This window comes from Pecten maximus, chromosome 7 (genome assembly GCF_902652985.1).
Source record: "Pecten maximus chromosome 7, xPecMax1.1, whole genome shotgun sequence".
In the NCBI taxonomy this organism is placed as follows: domain Eukaryota; kingdom Metazoa; phylum Mollusca; class Bivalvia; order Pectinida; family Pectinidae; genus Pecten; species Pecten maximus.
Window position 1 is genome coordinate 3198406 of NC_047021.1, and position 27656 is coordinate 3226061.

The 27656-nt window shown below is 35.6% G+C and overlaps 1 protein-coding gene across 3 annotated transcripts; it reads right to left on the reverse strand.

Annotated features, from left to right (window-relative positions):
- LOC117331342 lies at nucleotides 1–27295 on the reverse strand. Of its 3 annotated transcripts, XM_033890025.1 has the most exons (18): nucleotides 27214–27295; nucleotides 19894–20005; nucleotides 17902–18117; nucleotides 16659–16748; nucleotides 15528–15626; nucleotides 14518–14616; nucleotides 14135–14236; nucleotides 9083–9174; nucleotides 8426–8768; nucleotides 7882–8067; nucleotides 7218–7495; nucleotides 5976–6694; nucleotides 4136–4284; nucleotides 3860–3987; nucleotides 3121–3206; nucleotides 2069–2220; nucleotides 1752–1876; nucleotides 1–1458 (listed from the first exon to the last, which is right to left on the reverse strand). In XM_033890025.1, the coding sequence occupies exons 3-18, from the start codon at nucleotides 18100–18102 to the stop codon at nucleotides 1362–1364; spliced, it is 2946 nt and encodes a 981-aa protein (XP_033745916.1). In that variant the 5' UTR covers nucleotides 18103–18117; nucleotides 19894–20005; nucleotides 27214–27295; the 3' UTR covers nucleotides 1–1361. The 3 variants fall into 3 exon arrangements, with proteins under 3 accessions (XP_033745916.1, XP_033745917.1, XP_033745918.1); XM_033890026.1 differs by lacking the exon at nucleotides 27214–27295 and having other exon boundaries at nucleotides 19894–20114; XM_033890027.1 differs by lacking the exons at nucleotides 1–1458; nucleotides 1752–1876; nucleotides 2069–2220 and adding an exon at nucleotides 2554–2718.
- Between the last annotated feature and the right edge of the window lie 361 nt (nucleotides 27296–27656).

Consider the following 27656-nt stretch of genomic DNA (forward strand, 5'->3'; position numbering starts at 1 on the left):
TGTTCAAACAATATTTTCATTTAATCATAATTCGGATTCTTTCGAACAACTTAAAACAAGTAAAATAAGAGTGATACACTGTAAATGATAAAACAAAATGTATTTTTATGGTTTTATATTTCTAAAAGTGAAATCCAACAGAGTGATTACAATTGTGACTATGGCATCCACAACAGAGTGATTACAATTGTGACTATAGCATCCACGCATTATACAAAGTTTGATCGCGGCTAGCAATCAAACTACGGACAAGAAGGCGCTGAGTAATCTACAATGTATTTGATTTTAGATCACCTGCTTTTACTATCACGCGGCCGGATAGATAATAATACTAAACCCCGAAATATTACTGATCACGGGAACGTGGTACAAACATAAAACTCACTGACATGTTAACATATATAGACTTGATTATAATACTCCACACTGTTTCTCATAAACGAAAACATTCTCATTCTTACTCTGTAACTTGACTGTCGTAAAATGTTACACTGCCGTTTTTATCTCGCGTAAAACGGACACTGCTTTGGGCGACTTGCCTACAAACAGGATTGTTCCAGCTAGATTGTGGACAAATTAACCATGGCCTCTTCAGGATGGGTTATTGACAGTGAAATGCCATGGCTCAATATTGCGGATACGTTTTAACTGATTATAAATAAACCAAACCGTGATTTCGTTCACTTTCCTTGAATATCCAGAAAAAAGATCGATAGTTTACCATCACTGTTAGTGTCTTGATAATAGCTAATTTTGTAATAGAATTTGACGAATCGCTTAGCAAGATGATTCTGTTAAAAAAGGAAAGAGATTTGTACTTTGTTTTATTCAATGGTAAGAAATAACGTTGGAAAAAATCTTGAGAACTTAAATTCACCAGAAATTCTCCTTACTGGCATAAACACTCTTCTCTGAAGAAATCGAGATCTCACTTTTGAAAGAAAGTAGTAAAACTTAATGAACATTAAGGATACAGACAGTTTCTAGTAGTCTTAATTAAGATAATTACATCACGTTTGAAGATTGGAAATTTTATTTTGTCTGTGCGAAAACCGTGGTTAATTATCTTGTGCATGCTAGGGCACAGAGAAACAACTGTCAATATTATATTTTGCCAATTCAATAAGATATAGAAAAAATGTACATGTTAAGATCATGATCACTGATGATGTATGGAAATGTAGTTAAGTTTGGAGAGGGCTTAATCCCTTTTTGTCATTTTCAAGGCAATACACATATGTTTAAACCAACTGCTTGAAATTAAAACAAACTGTAATTTCATGCAATTTCCTTTAGATCACTGAGTCACTTTCGTTCCATCAAATCATACAAAACTGGTGATATCTTCAGTCATAATTCCCTTAATACATGGTATTAGAGGACTTGGATCCATACGACTCCAAAATGTCCTGTAGTTCAGCTTTGAATTGTGTGTTCATCTCTGTTTTCATATCAAACCTGAAAATTAGCAATGGTCATATTACAAAGCATACTGCTATATTTGCATCGATTTCCATTCTAAAACATATTAACATAATCTTTGGTTTTCCTATTTGATTATTATATATTTTTTATATTTCTTTCCATCATTACTCTAGTAAAACATGTAATTAATAGAACAGTATAACGATTCGTACTACACGAAGAATGATCTAAAATATCTCTATATTTTCTTTTAAGATGTCAATAACACGTATGTATCTAGCTGCCCACAAGTCAAATATCGCCATTACCTCGAATGATGTACCTACCATTGTCGGGATGCTACCATAGTCCACCTGACCCCCATATTCATTTCAAGTGTTATCATGGCATCGAGTAATTTCCTCAAAGCTACAATGTGACTCTGAGCTCCGTCCCGACCTTCCAGTAAAATCTAAAATGAAATAAACATAACACACTATTTTGTTTTGTTGTGGTTCAGCCAGGGTTATTTGTGGACGAATGTGTATCAAGATACAAAAAAATGAATCTATGACTTTAGCATACTATAGAATTAGAAACAATGTAATACAAAATGTAATTGGCACATTCATAATTCATATCAGTGCTATCACCGCGAAAATACCTTCAACATTTTGAATTCATCTGAGCCGTTTCCTTTCTTGAGGCGCTCTATGTCTGCTTTCTGGATATCGAGATGTTTAGCAATGTCCAGGTTTGGTTTTAATGCTTGGGCAAGAAGTAGCAAGAACTGGTCTGACATTGGCTTTGGGTAGTCTAGAAATAAACGAATAACAAGAACTGGTCTGACATTGGCTTTGGGTAGTCTAGAAATAAACGAATAAAAAGAACTGGTCTGACATTGGCTTTGGGTAGTCTAGAAATAAACGAATTACAAGAACTGCCTGATATTGGCTTTGGGTGGTCTAGAAATAAACGAATAACAAGAACTGGTGTGACATTGGCTTTGGGTAGTCTAGAAATAAACGAATAACAAGAACTGGTGTGACATTGGCTTTGGGTAGTCTAGAAATAAAGGAATAACAAGAACTGGTGTGACATTGGCTTTGGGTAGTCTAGAAAAAAACGAATTACAAGAACTGCCTGACATTGGCTATGGGTAGTCTAGAAATAAACGAATAACAAGAACTGGTGTGACATTGGCTTTGGGTAGTCTAGAAATAAACGAATAACAAGAACTGATCTGACATTGGCTTTGGGTAGTCTAGAAATAAAGGAATAACAAGAACTGGTCTGACATTGGCTTTGGGTAGTCTAGAAATAAACGGAAAAGGACGTACTACTATTAATTCAACTGTTGAAAATATAGATACTTTCTACATTGGGACATTTTCATCTGGTTCATTTTTGCAATGTATTTTTACAAAGTTATCCAGTATGAGAACTCCTCTCATAAAAGGAGCATAATTTTATTATGTCGATCACACCCTATACACTGTTTACACCTTTGTCACTCTGTCTTTATACAAACGTCACACAGGTAAATATTGCCTTTAAATCCGTTTTTATGTAGAGAAATAGGACCGTATCTAGTGATATATGTAGAGAAAAGGCACACACTTAATGATATATATTTTAGTGAAATAGACCACTGTCAGAGAATTCAAAAATACCGAATACCATTCAACAAGATTAGCTCCGCTTTTATGTTCTTACCTCCAGGATTGATAAGGTCGGAGTCTTTGAACGCCTTTTGAACCCATTTCCAAAAGTTGGATTTCTGATTACTCTGCTGGTCGAACCTGTAAACAGGTAAATCCGCTTATCACGTGACCAGTACTGATATTCAATCAAGAAATATCAACCCTCTTTTCCTGCATGTGGTATAGCATAGCAACTCGCTTATTTCAATCTTAACGCATGACGTAGTTGAAAATATTGGGATGGTGATTAATGGCGTACATAACACATCCTCCTTGTTTATACAGAAAACGAGTTCGGAATGGTCTCTTTCAAACTTTATCTATTAAAGGGCACTTCCCAATCTAAATAATTGAAAGCAAATTCTTCCAATTCGTTCCCAAGAAGTATATTTATTCTTGACTTAGACGTATTTACCTTCCTTTACATAGTTAATTAGATTATTCTGTCCTTTACATAGACGTTATTACCATTCATTAATTAGACTATACTATTATTTACACAGACGCTTTTACAATTCTTAAATTAAATTATTTACCATTCTTTTAATAAACACATTTGAGTAGACGCTTTTACTATTCTTTCCTTTGGCGTACCTGTGTATTTACCATTTTTGAAGTAGACGTTTAGACCATACTTTACAGGAGGCATGTTTTTCTTTACATTGGAATATTTTCATAGGAATTTTTTTTACGAGGGATTAATCCCAATTTTTCCCTAGGAAGCATTTTCATTCTTTAATTTATGTATTTACCATTCTTTCATTAACAAAGACACGACTGTACAAAGATCCCGACGACCTCCTTTGGCTAGGGCGGTCAGTAGGTTGGGAAGTCCGAGGTCATCATGTGTCCGGCTATTTTCCTGCCATTGCTTGAGGAACTATTAAAAAAAAATGTTTTGCACATTGATATAGCTAAAATAAGTACTTTGACTTATATATATACAAATATAAACATGCGTTTACAGCGTTTTCAGTAGTAAGTTTACGTGAATCATTAGCGCCAAAATATTTGAAGCTTAAACGTACATGCATGATTTTGTCTTGTTGGGTACCATTAGGTTCGAGCAGCTCCTTCTCTACATCCGGGAAATTCCAGCCCATCATTACTACTATCTTGTACCACTCGTCGTCTAGTTCCTTAACAACCGTATACAGAAACTCGTCGTTGGTGAAAACTGATAATAAAAACGACATACTATATGGGTAGGGATAGTGATACTGTGATTTATTCTACCAACGGAAGGTGATAAGATCTCAATTTGAAATAAAAACACAACACTCGGGAGAATTTTACGGTATATAATTAACCTTGCTTGGCAACTGACTCTGATGATTACATAATTTCTCTAGTTAGAAAACTGGCATTGATGTTTGCTATACACAAAATTAGCTTTAGCTGGACAACATGGCCTGATGTTTAATTAATACAATTCCTTCTATCTGAACAACTTGGTCCGATGTTTACTTAACACAATTACATCTGTCTGGTGGTGGGTTTTTTTTAATTTTTAATTTTGCAAAATTTTTACATGTATAAAATACACATCCTTTTTTTTTCTTTCTTTTCCCACACACGCTTAATATTCTATTGGTTTTTTCCAAATTATATTTTTTGATACAAGATAATCAATGAATATCAATAAAAGATATACAATCATTCTTACACTAATTTTTAATTACTATTTAGAGATCTCCATTTCATATATATTTTTCTCTGTATAGTTACAATATATGCACATGGTAGGCTTATTCTTAAAAATACTTGAAAATAATCAGTCAAAATTCCAAATCTAAATTTTATGATTGTTGAGTATGTTTTAAGCTCGTTAGAACCCAAGCACAGTGAGAGAAAAGAAAGATAGAACAAGAAATGTAAGGAAATAGAAAAAGAAGAAAGTTCACATTTAGAAAGAGAAAGCAAGAGAGAGGGAAAGGGAAGGGTCAGACTTAAACACTAAAAACATGAACATTTAAACCACTGTAAACACATAATTTCATATTACCACAATGTATGAGATAAAGGTCTATATAAGATCAAGATTATTTATATTACGACAAGTATACCTAGTCTAATTATAGGTTAAGAAAGGTCAAGTTCTACCAAATTTTGCCATTTATTCCACTCAAAAGTAAATTTATTAAAAACTTTCTCTCCTTTGCCCACAGCAATAAACTTCTGCACATTAAAGTAATCTTTAACATGGTTAATTAGTGATGAGACTATTAGAGACTTGTGCAAACACCTGGCTTTATATATATAATGCTTAATGAAAAGAATTATCTCGTTGTCAATTCTATTATAGATTCCATTGTGCTGGAAAGCACCAAAAAGAATCATTTCTTTATTTAATGAAAATGGAATAGAAACTGCTAATAAAAGGTTTTCAAAATTTGCTAAAAAATTCTGGACTTCATTACACTCCCAAAAAATATGTGAAATTGTCTCCCTTTCCAAATTACAAAAAACACAAAATGGATTATTTGTAAGTCCAATTTTATATAAATATGAATTAGTAGCTAGAATATGATGATTTATCCTAAACTGCAGCCGAGTCTGGTGTTTATAAAATTAATTCTATCTGGAAAATTGGCTCTGACGTTTACTACATGCAATAGCTTCTTGGTTGACAAATGCATGTTCCTGTATATGGATAACTGGGTCAGCTGTTTACTTCAATACTGCAATACCATCTAGCTCGTCAATTGGTTGTGATATACAATAAACTAAAGCTAGATCATTGATTTTCATATACAACCATCTCTATCTGTACAACAGGGCATATTATTTGCTTTGTATAGTTAAATATGTGGATTATGTGGAATTGTATGTCATTACAATGAAAACAGGGACTGGTGTCTCACTTACTCTTTTCACTTCCTTTTGCGCCCTGGTATTTGACTGGTATCGATGCTGCCACTGGTGTTTTGGCCGGTGGTTGTGTCCTTGGGGGTTGTGTTGATTTCAACACGACTGGAGATTTAGCGTTCTTTTTCTCAATGTCTGTAGGTTCCTGTACTTGTATCAATGGTACTGCCGATGGTGCTGTATCCTTTTCCGATTTAGCAAAAGCAATGTGAACATTCGTGAGAAGATTTTCCAAAGGTTTTCCTGGACCCTCAGCTTCCAACTGTGCTGGTGTCTTCTTCACAATGTTGTAGTCGAATATTCGAACATTTCCTGTCTCCTTTTGTATATTGTTCTTTACGCTTGCTGTAAACACTGCGAAATTGCTACGTTTCGGATGAAACTGAAAAATCATAAAACCATCCTCGACTCCTTGAGGTCTGAGATTTTTTGACGCAATAACTTTGTATCTTTGTCTTGTAGGACCTTTAAAACATAGTACTTCACCTGGTCTTTGGTCAATAAATCCATCATTCATCCACTTTTTCTTTGCTTGTTCACTAGATTGTTCGGTATTGCACTCAACCACTGTTTTGAAAGTGTTGTTTTTCGGATCATGCTTTGTTAAAACTATGAACACAATAGAATATTCACTACGTGTAGTTTTTTGAAACACGAGACCGATTTGAGGTTTTATTTTCATCATTTCTGTTCCCGATTTAGCCTCCACAACTACTTTCCTGTAACAGAAGAATTCAGTAAACAAATGAAATCTATTGACATATAAGGATAACATGGACAATAAAATATATCAATGTAAAAACAGCAGAGAAAATTTGGTTAAAAAAATACGAAAATACAAAAACAGTAAACAGGAGAATGAAATAGATCGGATCGCTTAGCTTAAATGGTGACAGTATCATGTAAATAGGACAAATACAAACGAACAACTCAATGCTACCCCACAACCAAGTAAGAATCCAGTGATGTATGACAGGAGACAATCCATCCTACATCCCCTAACCATTCATATTTATTTACAACCGGAGTATTATATCCCACGTCATGGATTCACGACGCAGATGTTCCTGGATCACCTGGCCTTATTCTTGTACCTATGAAGAATCCCCAGGTTAACCTGTGTTTTGCTCGTGTTTTTCTATCGAGCTTGGAATCTCGATTACATTGTAGCATGGACTCCCCCTATTGTATTAGTTAACCATTATACAAACAACGTTTTCAATGCTAAATGATTACACGTACATGGCACTGTCGCTGATATCTAGCCCTATACTGTCTGGTGTAGTATGTATTGGGTCATCTCGGACACTCCAGCCACTGTCAGTGATGGAAGCAATGTCAGTGACGTCAGCGGAGAATAGTTTGAGGTCTTTTCCACTGTCCGATGGAGGAAGACGAAGCTGAATTGGAACCTTCGGAATTTCACGACCCTCTTCTTGTAGGCAACTGAATGGCGTCATTGATACAATGTCACTTACGCCCTCCGTTCCCAGCACACTGGAAGCGGGTATTGATATAGTCTACGACCAAAGATAAATAGTTCTGATTACAATTATATAAATATCTTAATATAAGAAAAAACAAACTTTCGTTTCAATATTTAATGTCGATATTTTGTATATTCATAAGTGTTAAAACATGTATATTTTTTAATTTTACCATAACAAAATTACTGGACTGGTAGAATTTTCCAGTAGCTCTAATTTTTGTGGTATTACCAAAATGTTAATTCAATAATGCATTTTTCACGTAAATTATGAACAGCCCATAATTGATTCTACTAATTTTATTTCAAATTATCAAATTTTCGCGACTTTAGTTCCTCCCCCCAAACCCTCGACAAAACGAATCCCATAAAAATATAAACAACGTTGAATCACCAGAAAACAATGACATTTTTTCATACCTGCAGAACTAATTTCACATCCTTAGTGTAGGTGTTCGGTTGTACAGTAACCTCTATTTTCGGGTTGACTTTTGAGATGAAGGTTCCTCCTTCAATTGGTACCTTAAATAGGTCGGTCTTTGGTCTACACATCAGGACAAACGATCTGAACTGTGACAGGTCTACTACCACCACACAATAGGGAGTCTAGTAACCAAGAAAACAAGAAAGTACAATATCAAGTTACTTTCAGTTCACATGGTCTTTATTCGTATTCCTTAACTGAACTATTTCTAATGATATTGATTCATTTCAAATCATCACATAATTGTCAACAGATGAAATAAATCGAGAAATTAATGCGATACAGTTAGAAAAAACGAGCATTTAGAACATTAAATATCAAATTTTAATACCACTTTAGATATAATGATACACAGGTTTGTTTCCATTTTATACCAGATAACAGATTGAAATCAGAAAGTCATTAAAGACACTGTTGAGTTTCATTAAGTTCATTTCAAGCAACTGTTAGATTCTGGTAGACGTAGGGTTAGATACTCACATCAGTTTCGACTTTGTTGAGTGACGCAATAGAGAACACATGCCCTTTATCTGTCCTGAGTACTATTTCCTCCTTGGCTTGGGGGCTTGAGTATATAGGTATTGTCAGTCTAACTGGAGTGGGTTTCCCTGTTCGTCCTAGTCTGTACTGGAACGCATCACTGCATATATCTTCGTTGTTCGCAAATTCAAAGCCTAAATCACTTTCGTCTGTGGTCTGACGTCGACACATCAGTGAGAACTTGTCGTCTGCTGGTCCCGTGCTATAGTCGATAGTGAGGCCCAGCTTCCAACATTCTGTTATTCCTCCTCCCTGTACTTCTACTGTCTGCATCGTCATCTCCCTGTGGATCACGGTTCGTGAATACATATGTAAACATTCGGGAATGACTTAATCTAGAGCAATGTGACAGGGAAAAAAAAAAAAAAAACAATAACAACAACGTCGAATACCTGAAAGGTCAATTACAATATTCTTTGTGGTATACATATATCTTTTTTGACTGGTTATCTGGAATGTAAATTTCTTCGACCGCCTATCTCCAAATGGGTAGTAGCTAACTGGCTCTCTGTTGTACAATTCAAACAATTGAAATGAACGTATTACCAAGATAATCTACCATTACCTGCATCATTAACTATAATAAGGTCTACCTACCCTGGTCTGTAACCGCCAGATGACTGTACTGCTGTAGATAACAATGCATGCATTTCTTTGGACCGACATAGTGCTATCGGGGTTTTATTGTTCTGAAAGGAAGACAACATAGATTGTGAGTAAACATGTTGGTATAAAAAAGGCCTATGTTAAATGTTGCGACCTGCAAAATCAAACTTTTGAAGTAATAATATATAAGATACTTGGCCGAGAACTCAAATATATAAAAGTCAATACTAGAAAAACGCCTTAGTTTATGGAGTAAAACGACAGGGATGGGGAGAAACTGACACAAATACTAAAGAAGTCAGAGGAATTAGATAATAGGTACTCTGTCAGCAACAAACACATATGGAACGATACAAGAGATGCCAACATAGTCTTTAGGACGAGAAAACAGGAACCGAGGAGATACTAACATAGTCTTTAGGACAACAGGAACTGAGAAGGTACTACCATAGTCTTTAGGAAAACAGGAACTGAGAAGGTACTACCATAGCCTTTAGGACAACAGGAACTGAGAAGGTACTACCATAGCCTTTAGGACAACAGGAACTGAGAAGGTACTACCATAGTCTTTAGGACAACAGGAACTGAGAAGGTACTACCATAGTCTTTAGGACAACAGGAACTGAGAAGGTACTACCATAGCCTTTAGGACAACAGGAACTGAGAAGGTACTACCATAGTCTTTAGGACAACAGGAACTGAGAAGGTACTACCATAGCCTTTAGGACAACAGGAACTGAGAAGGTACTACCATAGTCTTTAGGACACACAAGAACTGAAAAGGTACTACCTTAGTCTTTAGGACAACATGAACTGAGAAGGTATTACCATAGTCTTTAGGACAACAGGAACTGAGAAGGTACTAACATAGTCTTTAGGACAACAGGAACTGAGAAGGTACTACCATAGTCTTTAGGACAACAGGAACCGAGAAGGTACTAACATAGTCATTAGGACGACAGGAACTGAGAAGGTACTACCATAGTCTTTAGGACAACAGGAACTGAGAAGGTACTACCATAGCTTTTAGGACACACAAGAACCGAGAAGGTACTACCATAGTCTTTAGGACAACAGGAACTGAGAAGGTACTAATATAGTCTTTAGGACAACAGGAACTGAGAAGGTACTACCATAGTCTTTAGGACAACAGGAACTGACAAGGTACTACCATAGTCTTTAGGACAACAGGAACTGAGAAGGTACTGACATAGTCTTTAGGACAACAGGAACTGAGAAGGTACTAACATAGTCTTTAGGACAACGGGAACTGAGAAGGTACTACCATAGCCTTTAGGACAACAGGAACTGAGAAGGTACTACCATAGTCTTTAGGACAACAGGAACTGAGAAGGTACTAACATAGTCTTTAGGACAACAGGAACTGAGAAGGTACTAACATAGTCTTTAGGACAACAGGAACTGAGAAGGTACTAACATAGTCTTTAGGACAACAGGAACTGAGAAGGTACTAACATAGTCTTTAGGACAACAGGAACTGAGAAGGTACTAACATAGTCTTTAGGACAACAGGAACTGAGAAGGTACTACCATAGTCTTTAGGACAACAGGAACCGAGAAGGTACTAACATAGTCATTAGGACGACAGGAACTGAGAAGGTACTACCATAGTCTTTAGGACAACAGGAACTGAGAAGGTACTACCATAGCTTTTAGGACACACAAGAACCGAGAAGGTACTACCATAGTCTTTAGGACACACAAGAACTGAGAAGGTACTACCATAGTCTTTAGGACAACAGGAACTGAAAAGGTACTACCTTAGTCTTTAGGACAACATGAACTGAGAAGGTATTACCATAGTCTTTAGGACAACAGGAACTGAGAAGGTACTACCATAGTCTTTAGGACAACAGGAACCGAGAAGGTACTAACATAGTCATTAGGACGACAGGAACTGAGAAGGTACTACCATAGTCTTTAGGACAACAGGAACTGAGAAGGTACTAATATAGTCTTTAGGACAACAGGAACTGAGAAGGTACAACCATAGTCTTTAGGACAACAGGAACTGAGAAGGTACTACCATAGTCTTTAGGACAACAGGAACTGAGAAGGTACTGACATAGTCTTTAGGACAACAGGAACTGAGAAGGTACTAACATAGTCTTTAGGACAACGGGAACTGAGAAGGTACTAACATAGCCTTTAGGACAACAGGAACTGAGAAGGTACTACCATAGTCTTTAGGACAACAGGAACTGAGAAGGTACTACCATAGTCTTTAGGACAACAGGAACTAAGAAGGTACTAACATAGTCTTTAGGACAACAGGAACTGAGAAGGTACTACCATAGTCTTTAGGACAACAGGAACTGAGAAGGTATTAACATAGTCTTTAGGACAACAGGAACTGAGAATGTACTATCATAGTCTTTAGGACAACAGGAACCGAGAAGGTACTAACATAGTCATTAGGACGACAGGAACTGAGAAGGTACTACCATAGTCTTTAGGACAACAGGAACTGAGAAGGTACTACCATAGTCTTTAGGACAACAGGAACTGAGAAGGTACTACCATAGCCTTTAGGACAACAGGAACTGAGAAGGTACTACCATAGTCTTTAGGACAACAGGAACTGAGAAGGTACAACCATAGCCTTTAGGACAACAGGAACTGAGAAGGTACTCCCATAGTCTTTAGGACAACAGGAACTGAGAAGGTACTCCCATAGTCTTTAGGACAACAGGAACTGAGAAGGTACTACCATAGTCTTTAGGACAACAGGAACTGAGAAGGTACTACCATAGTCTTTAGGACAACAGGAACTGAGAAGGTACTACCATAGCCTTTAGGACACACAAGAACCGAGGAGATACTAACATTTAGTATAGACTTTAGGACAGACAAAAATTGAGGAGACACCAACGTGGTCTTTAGGACGCGAAAAACAGGAATTGAGGAGATATCAACATAGTCTTTAGGACGCGAAAAACAGGAACTGAGGAAATATCAACATTGTCTTTAGGACAACAGGAACTGAGGAGACATAGAATTTAGGAAAAATAAGCTAAGGATACACCAAGATAAAGAAGATGACATCAAGAAGTGAAAGGATTTCCAGGACGAAAAATAGTGTTACAGGCCAGATAACGACATTAATGGACACAATGATCTACAGTGTCGTTCTGCATACATCGTTCAATGGCAGTGTAACAATAGGAGTTACATCCTCTTCATCAAAGACGAAGGAATCACTATCATCCTGGTAAATCCTTAATCCTTTAGATGGTCGGTAGTATATGTACTGTAGTTCTGCCATACTTCAAGTGACTCCTCCACTATACATGTATACTGAACTCTATGGACAACCTGGAATGTAGTATCCTGATGTTTCCGTGTGTAACTATCATAATGATAATATATAGGATCCGTTTTATACCTGTATATGTTATTCCTGTCAATGTCACGTAACAATGGAGTAATACAATGTCATAGATACCATTATATATTAATGATATATTGATTTCTACCGAGGTAGAAATACATCCATCGTCCCTACATTTGTTTTCGAGTAATACCGTCATCCAGAGACTAACTAATGAAAAATACATTTAATTTCCATACACAGCACAACACTGACACTCAGTCTATTTTCGTTGTTTCTCAATAGATTTATGATTTCATGACTGCATTTGTTATACATCTTTTAAAATGTTTACGTTTCTAAACAGGTTATCTTACTGGTACTAATATCAATATGTGCCGCTATTTGTAGCTCTTATCTTAAACTATACTAACCACAAAAATAAAATGACCACCGAGTACACATATGGTTAATATAATGGGGTGGCATTCATGACCTTGAACACACCGGCAGAATATCAGAGAGTTCCGTTAATGAGCTTAAGCGACAGACTTCCGTTAACTAGCCTAACCGACAGAGAGTTCTGTTAATGAGCCTAACCGACAGAGTTCCGTTAATTAGCCAAACCGACAGAGAGTTCTGTTAATGAGCTTAAGCGACATAGAGTTCCGTTAATTAGCCTAACCGACATAGAGCTCCGTTAATGAGCCTAACTAACAGTGAGTTTTGTTAATGAGCCTAACTGATAGAGAGATCCGTTAATGAGCCTAACCGACAGAGAGTTCCGTTAATGAGCCTAACCGACAGTGAGTTTTGTTAATGAGCCTAACTGATAGAGAGATCCGTTAATGAGCCTAATCGACAGAGTTCCGCTAATGAGCGTAACCGATAGAGAGTTCCGTTAATGAGCTTAAGCGACAGAGAGTTCCGTTAATGAGCCGAACCGACAGAGAGTTCCGTTAATGAGCCTAACCGACAGAGTGTTCCGTTAATGAGCCTAACCGACAGAGTGTTCCGTTAATGAGCTTAAGCGACAGTGAGTCTAATGGACGGAGAGTTCATTTAGTGAACGTAACAACCAGAGAAATTCATAAAATAAATCATAATGATGAGCTGAAAAAAGATGTACATTTCTGGCATACCAGTTAATTGATGTTGATACAGGTGTTAAATACAAGTAGTGTTGATAAATATCATACACTTGGCAAATAAGAATGTTGACCTGAATGTGCTGGGTGGTAGGTTGGCACAGTGGCAAAACACTAGGCGGTCGATTCCCCACCCGGCCAACAGTGATTAATATAAGCTGATATAACTTGTTTTGCAAAAGTTGTAAAAGTATTAAAAGATTACACTTTTCAATGTGCTGTACTCTTTTTCTATTTATTTATTTTCGGGTTGTTTCAAGACGAGTGTTTATTACATTATAAATACAGTCCATCTACGTAGTAAGGTAAGTAATTAAATCTCATTTTATGTGGATGTCCATCAGCAAAACTTCAACTCGACCCAACAGAAACACATGCATACAATATGGATATTTGATATGAATTACGTGTGTGGCGGATATAATTGCCATATGGTATATACGAAAAGTATATTTATACCAAGAAAAAAATGCTTATATGACTGTAGAGTGTTACGATCTATGTCACATCCGAGTGGTACTGTAATACATGGATTATAAACATATAGATGATATAAAGCCTTACTTTGTCCTTGATTTGGATACTTGCTCCACTAAACACAAGAAGTTCAACAGTAGCAAGGTAGTTTTTGGCAACAGCAAAATGTAACGCCGTCTGACCAGTTTTCTGAAAACCAAATTATCATTTTTGTAATGAATTCTTTGTTTAGAATAACCTTTTTGAAATCGCTTTAACGTAAATAATCGAACACACAATAACCTCTTTATCAAGCCATAAATATAGAACATTGCAAGTCAAGATAACCTGATGTTGTTGAGGACGATGAGAAATCCCTCTTTCGACATTAGACCAAAATAAAGTAATGCAAGATGGATAACAAACAACGAAAGTCCATTTAAACTCTATAAAAGAGAAATTGTTTACAGAATACATAAATGATATTTCACCTCCTCCGGTAAATCAAAGTGTGCACCATTAACAACCAGGAGCTCGGCTATGTCTGCGTAATCCTTCTTTGCAGCGTAGTGGAGGGCAGAATGTCCCATCTATATAGGTATATAACATAACATGACGGATATAGGTCAAAATGAAACCGACAAGTACATTCATCATAATAACGGATAATATAATATGAATATTGAAAATCTTTATCTATATAATATTGATAGACGTAATTACAAAATATCACCCGTTAAGGGTACCTTTGAATACTAATTCAGTAATACATGTACATACATTATATGTAATATAATATTGACTCTATCATTTCCAGATGAAAAGTTAGGAAAATCTGAATGGGACTTAACAAATATAAATATAATTGCAGAAGGGGACCCCAAAATTTAATTAATTTATAAAGATGCTGTATCGATATTACATCTATATACGATCAGCCATACCAGCGATTGCGCATCTCACGGCTACAAAGTATACTTAAGCTACTTGTCTTCTAGTTGTCCTCTGTTACCGGGCACAAACATGTTATGAAACCCCAGAGTGCCCATGGTCAATCTATAGTGTGCACTTGATGAACCTTTTTATCTTGAATTGGTGAACTTGAATAGGAACTTATGAGCTTGAACTTGTGATCTTGAACCGGCGTCTTTGAATCTGATAATTGTGATATGAGTGTTGACCAAATACTTCTTATCTTACACTTGTAAGCTTAAACTCTTGAACTTGGACTGGTGAACTTGAACCGCTGTCCTTGAACTTGTGTTTTGAACTTGACCCTTGTGATATGATGGCTTGTCTGCAGCACGAATTTAGAGACATAGCCGTGACCAAAGTAAGTCAGGAACAATGAACATAACTTGTCAATAATGATAATGCACATTTAGTTTATGGTTTTTAGTTTTTCTTAATTTCGATAACTTACGGCTATTTTAGAGAAGACAATCTGTATTATATGTCAATTTACCATAGATAACTGGAATCAAAATGCTGTCTTACTTACGTTATCTATTCGGTTGACTGGACAATTTCTTTTAAGTAACAAAATCACATCATTTTTGTTACCAACATTCGTGCAAAGATGTAGAAGTGTTTTTCCAGACTGAAAGTGAGAGACAACGATTAAGGTAACGACTCGTACAGAAGTTGATCATTGTTTATATCAACATATCGACAAGTCAATGGTTGATTGTTTATTGATAAGCCAAAACAACGTAATAAAAATGAACTTGTGTCCTATCGCTGAACTTCATTATATAGAATTCATTGTTGTATGTTTAGCCTGCAGGAATACAGCTGCTGGAGACGAGAACAATTCTCCTTATCCCATTACAAAGAAAAAACAAAGAATAATAACGCATACAAAGAAAAGGCTTTGGTAGCACGAATGATAGTGAATACCATTTTTTTGGGACGGAAACTAAATATTTATATTTTTCTTTTGTAAAGTTTATGACCTTAGATATAAGATTATTAGAAATAAGTTCCATTAATTATTATGTTGAAATATCGCTTGTTACGTATTTTGTCCATGTATGGATACATTTATCCTCAAGAAGACATTTTGATACAAAAACGAAGGGACGATATTCTGTCAGTAAATCTCTAAAAGGTAACGTCAAGGTGTATCAACTTCATGCGACTATTACGACACAGTCGAATGATCGCTCATCGGTCAGAAGTACTGTACGAAATGACAAAAATCTAACATTTATAAGAACAAATGCATTATATATTGTCGCGAACCGAAGCACGGCTGTACATGTGCATTTCGTGAAATTAATTACAACAGGACTTCAATTAATATTAGGTAAATGTCACGATACATCATCATCTAAGGTAAATGTCACTATACATACATCATCAGTAAAGTTCAGACTTCAGTAAATATAAGGTAAATGTCACCATACATACATCGTCAGTAAAGTTCAGACCTCAGTAAATATAAGGTAAATATCACTATACATACATCATCAGTAAAGTTCAGACTTCAGTAAATATAAGGTAAATATCACTATACATACATCATCAGCATAGTTCATACTTTAGTAAATATAAGATAAATGTCACCATACATACATCATCAGTAAAGTTCAGACTTTAGTAAATATAAGGTAAATATCACTATACATACATCGTCAGCAAAGTTCAGACTCAGATTTTGCCATTCCTGCAGCAGGGAAACAAACGTGTTGGTGTCACACTTCCTCGCAGCAGTCAAAAGCTGAAGTATGAAATATATACATTCATTATTTGACAATGGTTATTTCAGATTATAAGCATATCAGGACACTCTGACCTGACGACAGTTCTAACCATTATATTCCAGTGTTTTTTAGTTTTTTTTTTTATATAATACCTTCACCAACTGTAAAATAGATTCGTAAGATTCAGAATGTTTACATCCTCGATAATTTCTCCTATCGTACCTTTGTTTGTGTAGGTAAAACTGTAATTTACTTTTCTACTTTAAACTCCTAAGGCTTTTACTCCTAATCTGTAAGGATATTCATCGAAATCCTGGTCCACAAGAAAAATAACAATAACGATATATTATGTATGACAGAGACACACCTTAACCTAAGTATAAATGACAAGGTCGTAACTCTTATATCATTCAGTAACACTCCACACCGTAAGAAATAGAACATTTGGTCCAGGGGGAGGGGTTATAATTTACTTAGAAGGATTTCAATTCCTTTTTTTTTTTTTTTTTTTTAAATTTCTATCGATCTAATAGCAACACTATTGACTCCTCAAATCATTATGTACTTGAATATATACTTGAACACAGGGTTTCGAGGAAATTGTATGGTTGACATCAGAAATAAAAAAAGGTATTTTCAAAATTACACAGTACACAGTTCAGTCGAGCCAAATAATAATCTATTCGAAACAATTTGTATTTCATATCTCCGCTCCAAAGGTAGATTAATATCACTAATGACTGCAAAAGAATAATTATCATTTCATTCAATGCCATACTGTATTGCTATTACGGAAAATGGGAGGTGAAAGAAGCTGATAATAGGACAAAAATGAGACAGATGGAAGGAAAGATAAGGTCAGGAATATAATAGAGAAATACAAATCTACTTGTACAATATGATGAAGCAGTTGTCTTCACATGTATTGATAAGCTGTTCACAGTGTGTCTCATTTTATCGAGATTTCTTTTAGAGACCGATATCAAGGTTTCAAGTATTCACAGCATGCACAGTAAGAAAACACACACTGAATCACAGAAAATTACTATTATTATAAATAATTAGCTAGATTATGTGATATTTAACTTCAGAGAGAAATCCCCTTTATCTTATAACTTTATACAACGATAAATCAACAATACACAATCACAGGTGGTACATATCACTCACCTTTTTCTTAACTCCATTTAACACAGGGTTGTATTCCTCTATCAGTGGCTCAGGACTCTCGACGGACGCCGGAAGTGTCGCAATAGATCCGGTCTCCATATTGATACCACTAACTGACACAATCGACTTCCGGGTGTCGAACGACTGTTTCGACATCGCTGTCGACTGTCGCGACACGGGTGACGGATTCTTTGTCGTCATTGTGCGAGAGGTATTCTGTAATAAATTGATGAGTTACATGGGAAAGGAATAACCTTTGTGTTTCGGGGAAGAGACGTCACAACATGCAACATGAATGATTATGTTTTGGACATGTATATTACAAGTTAAGATTATAGTGAACTTCCTGTGTCATCTTCTGGTCTTTTGAAATTGTAATGATATCTTTGTAGCCGGAACCTCAATCACATGTGACATTGTAATCAATTGGTCATATTGAGGTACAAATGATGGTCAGTCCATGCCATAGTCATTCACTACATGACTACAGACAGTTATATAGGGTGGCTGTTTTAGACGTCTGAAGACATATTACTAGCAAATATGTTTTATTCGAAATCAATGCATGATGTATCGTTTTGTCTGCTGTGTACAACCATAAATGATACTACAAATGTCATATCTACCTTGCTATACTATAAACATATTATTGAAGTGTAATATTTGAAGGTAAATTCTAATATAGAAGATATCATGTTTACCTAATCAATTATTGCTACATTTACTCGCTGAACACGTATTTCTATTATCCTTGACTTGCGCTGTGCTCCAGAAAAAAATCCGACTTTGCAATATTGTATATCAACGCATGAACAAGTACAAATTTTGCGATCTGTCGTTACAGGAAGAATATGAACATCCAAACCTCAGGAGGTTAAATAGCCTGACGGAACACTACTCCATCAGGATTGAGATAACATCGCCATGCCACTATCTGTCGCGAACAAGACCATCTCGTGGAATTCTTTTCCACTGACCGTGTTAACACACTACACATTTACTGTGGTTGACAATATATTGTTTAAAAGCAGACAAGTTAAAACAGACCATTTATTAACTGATTACATAGATAATGCAGTGTAATGTCTAGTATGTGTCGTACGGTGAGATGTATATTTAATTACTGTTCGTTGGTAATTTGATTGACGTCCAGCTGACATTATACCTGTATAAGAATGCCAACAGTAGGTTCGATAATTTCCTTTACGTAAGATATACTAGTTCAGCAGTTGTGTTCGTCAAATGTAACTCATATTACAGTTGTTTGCAAATTTTAATGTTACGTTTATTATTACACGTTGACACTGTATAATACGTAGCAGATTACGCTTGCACACATTAACCATAAAATAACAGAATTTATTATACTATATCAAAATTGAATTCATAATAAGGAATATCATAGCAAAAAATATTAGTTACACTTCATTGATATTTCTCCATCTATACATGTAATAGTTTGGTGATTCTACAATCACATTCTACAATCACATTCTACAATAATCAAATTCTACAATCACATTCTACAATCACATTCTACAACCACATTCTACAATCACATTCTACAATCACATTCTACAATCACATTCTACAATCACATTCGACAATCACATTCTACAATCACATTCTACAATCATATTCTACAATCAAAATAACACGCAATTGATATAAGTGTATAAAGGCGTTCATGTTTCCCTTTAACTTAACTTTACATTCGATTACGGAACGAAAAAAACATACCTATACAATATTTATGAGTATACGTTAATACGGGCGGGTACTCTGGACAATGGCAGGTTGTCAAGAGACAATAAACGAAAGGAAATATTTAACACAAATGTAAAACAGTAAACAAAATAGCTCAACTTAACTCGCTGCTTAAAATCATCTTAATCATAGACTCAAATATGCATGCCGGGTTCCGTGCACCTGCACAATTTAAAAATGACAAGTTAGAAACAATAGCGGGAACCTGTTTAGATATCCACTTACTTGGTTAATTTACAGGTGCATTCCAATCTATTTGTTGTGGACATCAAACCCACTCAAAGCCCCAGGTAAGCATACTGAGTACAAACTGGTGTGATCAGCGACAGTCGTCTGTCTATGTAGAATCAAAATGAGTAGAAATAAAAAATAACCGGCTCACTTGGTCTAATACATTTAATCATAGTACTCCATGCCACTTGAAATAGATCGTTCTATACATGTAATCAGATCCAAGCTATACCCGAATGGAAGTCCTTTGTTTTAATTTACTTTGGTGTCGGATAATTTATATTCCATTAGGTTAATGAATAAACTGTGAGAAAAGAACATACGATATGATTTAAAATCAACGGGACGTTGCGATATTATTCCAAAAGATTATCGGACTAGTTTCGGGCGGCCAAGACCAGATATCGTATACAAGTGTCTCAAACAGAGGTATAATAAATAGAATCAATATTGTCCGGTAATTATGACGGTGTGCAGTTTATATTTGTAGACATACAGTAAATACTGATATGAAGGTTTAAATCCCAAATACAAATTGGCTAACTGAAATGTTCGACTCGGGAGGAATTAAACTGGGGAACCTACTGATTACATACATTTTGTTGTTAGATAGTGTTATACTTATAGTGACATGAAAACATTATATTTTTGCTGTATTAAAATTAAATATTTCATGTATGAAGAGTGATTTGACTCTACCTGTAGACCGACTTTATATATCTACAAATTATCTGGGAAGAAATCACGTTTCCGACCGTTGTAAAGTATTATTACATCCATCATAGACTTATTTAAATAAAACATCCCGAATAGCATGTACAAACTAGAGCTGTGGGCCACAAATAATACTTTAAAATATACTTTATAATGTCATTAAAATCAAAATAGAGCTGTGGAGCCCTAAACACTATAGAACAGACTTCATAATGTCATTACAATATCAAAATAGAGCTGTGGAGTGTCCAGATCACTGTAGAACAGACTTCATAATGTCATTACAATATCAAAATAGAAATGTGGAGCGTCCAGAATACTGTAGAACATACTTCATAATGTCATTACAATATCAAAATAGAGCTGTGGAGCGTCCAGATCACTGTAGAACAGACTTCATAATGTCATTACAATATCGAAATAGAGCTGTGGAGCGTCCAGAATACTGTAGAACAGACTTCATAATGTCATTACAATATCAAAATAGAGCTGTGGAGCGTCCAGAATACTGTAGAACAGACTTCATAATGTCATTACAATATCAAAATAGAGCTGTGGAGCGTCCAGAACACTATAGAACAGACTTCATAATGTCATTACAATATCAAAATAGAGCTGTGGAGTGTCCAGATCACTGTAGAACAGACTTCATAATGTCATTACAATATCAAAATAGAGCTGTGGAGCGCCCAGAATACTGTAGAACAGACTTCATAATGTCATTACAATATCAAAATAGAGCTGTGGAGCGTCCAGAATACTGTAGAACAGACTTCATAATGTCATTACAATATCAAAATAGAGCTGTGGAGCGTCCAGAACACTATAGAACAGACTTCATAATGTCATTACAATATCAAAATAGAGCTGTGGAGTGTCCAGATCACTGTAGAACAGACTTCATAATGTCATTACAATATCAAAATAGAGCTGTGGAGCGTCCAGAATACTGTAGAACAGACTTCATAATGTCATTACAATATCAAAATAGAGCTGTGGAGCGTCCAGAATACTGTAGAACAGACTTCATAATGTCATTACAATATCAAAATAGAGCTGTGGAGCGTCCAGAATACTGTAGAACAGACTTCATAATGTCATTACAATATCAAAATAGAGCTGTGGAGCGTCCAGAATACTGTAGAACAGACTTCATAATGTCATTACAATATCAAAATAAAGCTGTGGAGCGTCCAGAATAGTGTAGAACAGACTTCATAATGTCATTACAATATCAAAATAGAGCTGTGGAGCGTCCAGAATACTGTAGAACAGACTTCATAATGTCATTACAATATCAAAATAGAGCTGTGGAGCGTCCAGATCACTGTAGAACAGACTTCATAATGTCATTACAATATCAAAATAGAGCTGTGGAGTGTCCAGATCACTGTAGAACAGACTTCATAATGTCATTACAATATCAAAATAGAGCTGTGGAGCGTCCAGAATACTGTAGAACAGACTTCATAATGTCATTACAATATCAAAATAAAGCTGTGGAGCGTCCAGAATACTGTAGAACAGACTTCATAATGTCATTACAATATCAAAATAGAGCTGTGGAGCGTCCAGAATACTGTAGAACAGACTTCATAATGTCATTACAATATCAAAATAAAGCTGTGGAGCGTCCAGAATACTGTAGAACAGACTTCATAATGTCATTACAATATCAAAATAGAGCTGTGGAGCGTCCAGAATACTGTAGAACAGACTTCATAATGTCATTACAATATCAAAATAGAGCTGCGGAGCGTCCAGAATACTGTAGAACAGACTTCATAATGTCATTACAATATCAAAATAAAGCTGTGGAGCGTCCAGAATACTGTAGAACAGACTTCATAATGTCATTACAATATCAAAATAGAGCTGTGGAGCGTCCAGAATACTGTAGAACAGACTTCATAATGTCATTACAATATCAAAATAGAGCTGTGGAGTGTCCAGATCACTGTAGAACAGACTTCATAATGTCATTACAATATCAAAATAGAGCTGTGGAGCGCCCAGAATACTGTAGAACAGACTTCATAATGTCATTACAATATCAAAATAGAGCTGTGGAGCGTCCAGAATACTGTAGAACAGACTTCATAATGTCATTACAATATCAAAATAGAGCTGTGGAGCGTCCAGAACACTATAGAACAGACTTCATAATGTCATTACAATATCAAAATAGAGCTGTGGAGTGTCCAGATCACTGTAGAACAGACTTCATAATGTCATTACAATATCAAAATAGAGCTGTGGAGCGTCCAGAATACTGTAGAACAGACTTCATAATGTCATTACAATATCAAAATAGAGCTGTGGAGCGTCCAGAATACTGTAGAACAGACTTCATAATGTCATTACAATATCAAAATAGAGCTGTGGAGCGTCCAGAATACTGTAGAACAGACTTCATAATGTCATTACAATATCAAAATAAAGCTGTGGAGCGTCCAGAATACTGTAGAACAGACTTCATAATGTCATTACAATATCAAAATAGAGCTGTGGAGCGTCCAGAATACTGTAGAACAGACTTCATAATGTCATTACAATATCAAAATAGAGCTGTGGAGCGTCCAGATCACTGTAGAACAGACTTCATAATGTCATTACAATATCAAAATAGAGCTGTGGAGTGTCCAGATCACTGTAGAACAGACTTCATAATGTCATTACAATATCAAAATAGAACTGTGGAGCGTCCAGAATACTGTAGAACAGACTTCATAATGTCATTACAATATCAAAATAGAGCTGTGGAGCGTCCAGAATACTGTAGAACAGACTTCATAATGTCATTACAATATCAAAATAGAGCTGTGGAGCGTCCAGAATACTGTAGAACAGACTTCATAATGTCATTACAATATCAAAATAGAGCTGTGGAGCGTCCAGAACACTGTAGAACAGACTTCATAATGTCATTACAATATCAAAATAGAGCTGTGGAGCGTCCAGAATACTGTAGAACAGACTTCATAATGTCATTACAATATCAAAATAGAGCTGTGGAGCGTCCAGAATACTGTAGAACAGACTTCATAATGTCATTACAATATCAAAATAAAGCTGTGGAGCGTCCAGAATACTGTAGAACAGACTTCATAATGTCATTACAATATCAAAATAGAGCTGTGGAGCGTCCAGAATACTGTAGAACAGACTTCATAATGTCATTACAATATCAAAATAGAGCTGTGGAGCGTCCAGAATACTGTAGAACAGACTTCATAATGTCATTACAATATCAAAATAAAGCTGTGGAGCGTCCAGAATACTGTAGAACAGACTTCATAATGTCATTACAATATCAAAATAGAGCTGTGGAGCGTCCAGAATACTGTAGAACAGACTTCATAATGTCATTACAATATCAAAATAGAGCTGTGGAGCGTCCAGAATACTGTAGAACAGACTTCATAATGTCATTACAATATCAAAATAGAGCTGTGGAGCGTCCAGATCACTGTAGAACAGACTTCATAATGTCATTACAATATCAAAATAGAGCTGTGGAGCGTCCAGAACACTATAGAACAGACTTCATAATGTCATTACAATATCAAAATAGAGCTGTGGAGCGTCCAGAACACTATAGAACAGACTTCATAATGTCATTACAATATCAAAATAGAGCTGTGGAGCGTCCAGATCACTATAGAACAGACTTCATAATGTCATTACAATATCAAAATAAAGCTGTGGAGCGTCCAGATCACTGTAGAACAGACTTTACAATGCCGTTAGATCTCTGGAGCGCACAGATCACTTTAGAGAAGATTTTAACAATTAAACGCTTGTTAGATGGTGTTTATTGACACTATAAATGCAATCTGAGTGAGAGATTAATATAACGGCGCCATAAATATTTATCTGTCACCCAAATTGCATTGATATTGTCAATAAATGCAATCTTGCAAGCGTTTATTTGTTATATTTAGTTTTACATGTGTTAAAGTCAATACATTTGTTATTTTCATCCATTTCCCTGTATGTTCATTTGAAATAATAGCATTTTTAATTCACATTCCTTTCTGTGATTGAACAAAAAATGCCCTGACATATTGTTATTCCCTAACCAATGATAAACACATCAGGATTACACATATATGTACATTGTCTGATCACTGTTATCTGTTATGATTACAGATTCTATTTTAACGCTGGCTAGTGAAACATTTTAAAAGATAATATGACAAGTACTCACGAGTGAAAATGATATAGACATGATTGGTTTCTAGATGGAGCGAATAACGACAGGTTTTACTTGGTTCTGGTGGATGGTTTTACTACCACATCCAGCCTTATGTTCCCTCATATGCAACAGCACGTGTACGACAAGCGTAAGTTGTAGAACAATCACTGATATAATCTGACATGATCTTTGTGTCCTCGAGCAGTGGGAGGCCATGGCTTATGTTCTTTAACCTATCTACTCTGTGCCTGACGTTCAGCTTTAAAATTGACAGTAACGTTAAGTGAAGCTTGTGATAAAACTATGATAACATCCATAACTTGCCCCGTTATCCTTGGATTCAGTCGTCAAATGAACGTATCTATTGCAAGGAAGTAGCCCCCTCGGCAATCATTTTGTGTTACTTATTTAACTGGAAAAAAACTTCAAGGATTGACCAGAAACGTCTTATGTGACATTATATTTTATACAGATTTGCAGAGTTCGTGTGTATTAACAGGTGTACATGTTTGGGGTGTATTAACAGGTATACACGCTTCCTATTTTACAGAATTGTTGTGTTCGGGGTGTATTAACAGGTATACATGTTTCCTATTTTACAGAATTGTAGTGTTCGGGTGTATTAACAGGTATACATGTTTGGGGTGTATTAACAGGTATACATGTTCGGGGTGTATTAACAGGTATACATGTTTGGGGTGTATTAACAGGTATACACGTTTCCTATTTTACAGAATTGTAGTGTTCGGGGTGTATTAACAGGTATACATGTTTCCTATTTTACAGAATTGTAGTGTACGGGGTGTATTAACAGGTATACATGTTTCCTATTTTACATAATTGTAGTGTTCGGGGTGTATTAACAGGTATACATGTTTCCTATTTTACAGAATTGTAGTGTTCGGGGTGTATTAACAGGTATACATGTTCGGTGTGTATTAACAGGTATACATGTTTCCTATTTTACATAATTGTAGTGTTCGGGGTGTATTAACAGGTATACATGTTTCGTATTTTACAGAATTGTAGTGTTCGGGGTGTATTAACAGGTATACATGTTCGGGGTGTATTAACAGGTATACATGTTTCCTATTTTACAGAATTGTAGTGTTCGGGGTGTATTAACAGGTATACATGTTTCCTATTTTACAGAATTGTAGTGTACGGGGTGTATTAACAGGTATACATGTTTCCTATTTTACATAATTGTAGTGTTTGGGGGTGTATTAACAGGTATACATGTTTCCTATTTTACAGAATTGTAGTGTACGGGGTGTATTAACAGGTATACATGTTTCCTATTGTACAGAATTGTAGTGTTCGGGTGTATTAACAGGTATACATGTTTCCTATACTACCTGACACCTATAGCGTTTTAAACGTGACCAATGTTATCAGTAAAATCGGATATAATTATCTAATTTTATCATTTCTCTATGGGCCTTCAAACTAACATAGGAGTTCAATGTCACTGTAGGTGTTTGTAAGAGATTTGAGAGCTAATTGGTGTTTACTCGCAGGTAGAGCAAATATAGTCTGGTCTCTAGCATTATCAAACCATTGTACTATACTATCGACCATGTCGACGGAACCTGTAAGAGAAGTGTTATAACGCCTATCAAGCTTAATATTCTATGTAAATTGAAATATCCTCATATTGACATTTCTTAATCCCAATCGAAATCTCATAACTGGGCTGTAACATTAAATCAACTGGGAATTCAACAACACATAGATCATACATGTAAACCTTTAGCAGTTTCGAACAAAAAGTATTGTAATTAAGTTAGCAATGCTGATCTCTATATCGATCTGATCAATTCACATCCGACCTAGAAATGTTTTAGACACAAGCGGTAATGTTCAATGCGGTGATACACTGCAAGTTATGCCTTAAACTGATCTAGTCTTTGTGTACGTGTACAGTCACTGATATCTTACACAGTAATATAAAGAGGGGTACTAATCACTAGTACAATGTGTAAACAAACATGGCGTTATACTGATGAATACTAAAAACAGAAACAAACTAAATATACAGATATACTAATTGTAACACATTGTGTAAACAAACATGGTGGTTTACTGATGAATACTAAAAATAGATAAAACTAAATATTTAGGAATGCTAACTGTTGTTTACTGTGGTAAATGTACACATATTAAGATAGTAAATGTATATAGTAAGTCTAAATAAACAACTTTAAATTGTCATAGTTTAACGTTAATTGATATATGTCTATTGATTACTACAGACTATTGAGTAAAACCTGTTAGCTACAATGTTTTAACACGTTTTTTTTTGCAAATACGTTTTCAATGCTACGAGGTAGAACTCACCAAGTGTCTGAATGTTCAGAACTTTTCTACCTTTCTTACACCAATTGAACTGAGTTACTTACGTTTTTGTTATAGGGGAACGTCCCATTTCCGTGTGTATTGCTGGAAATAGCCGAGGAACAAGGTAGGTGGTGTTGTGTATTGGTATAACGGCTATGTACATTTCCATATTTGTTGCTGTCAATCTGGTATATTGTTGACTATAGCTCCGTGATCGCCCTTCGTGTGGAAACTCGGATATAATCATTTGGAAAATGATATAGGAAAGGCGAACGCTGAACTCACTCAAATGTCAATTGTTTTCTTTTATTCAGAGTTTGGTCGATTTTTAGGTATGCGATGCTTACTTCATTGACATTAACTAGTGGAATAGATGACCTACACACTCCGAAGCCCCTATGAATCAACTTCTACTAATCGAATTTTTTTTTTATCAACATACATATTTCATATTCTAATCCATAAACACACTGAATAATTGCTGTATGGATGTTCGGCGCTAATT

Excerpts from the sequence above, each read along its gene's own strand:
- LOC117331342 (XM_033890025.1), bottom strand. The coding sequence starts at position 18,102 with ATGACGACAAAGAATCCGTCACCCGTGTCGCGACAGTCGACAGCGATG. Across the intron at positions 3,207-3,859 it reads TCTTTGTTAATGAAAGAATG|GTTCGACCAGCAGAGTAATC; the intron begins GTAAATACATAA and ends ACCTGTTTACAG. Across the intron at positions 2,221-3,120 it reads CGACCTTATCAATCCTGGAG|ACTACCCAAAGCCAATGTCA; the intron begins GTAAGAACATAA and ends GTTTATTTCTAG.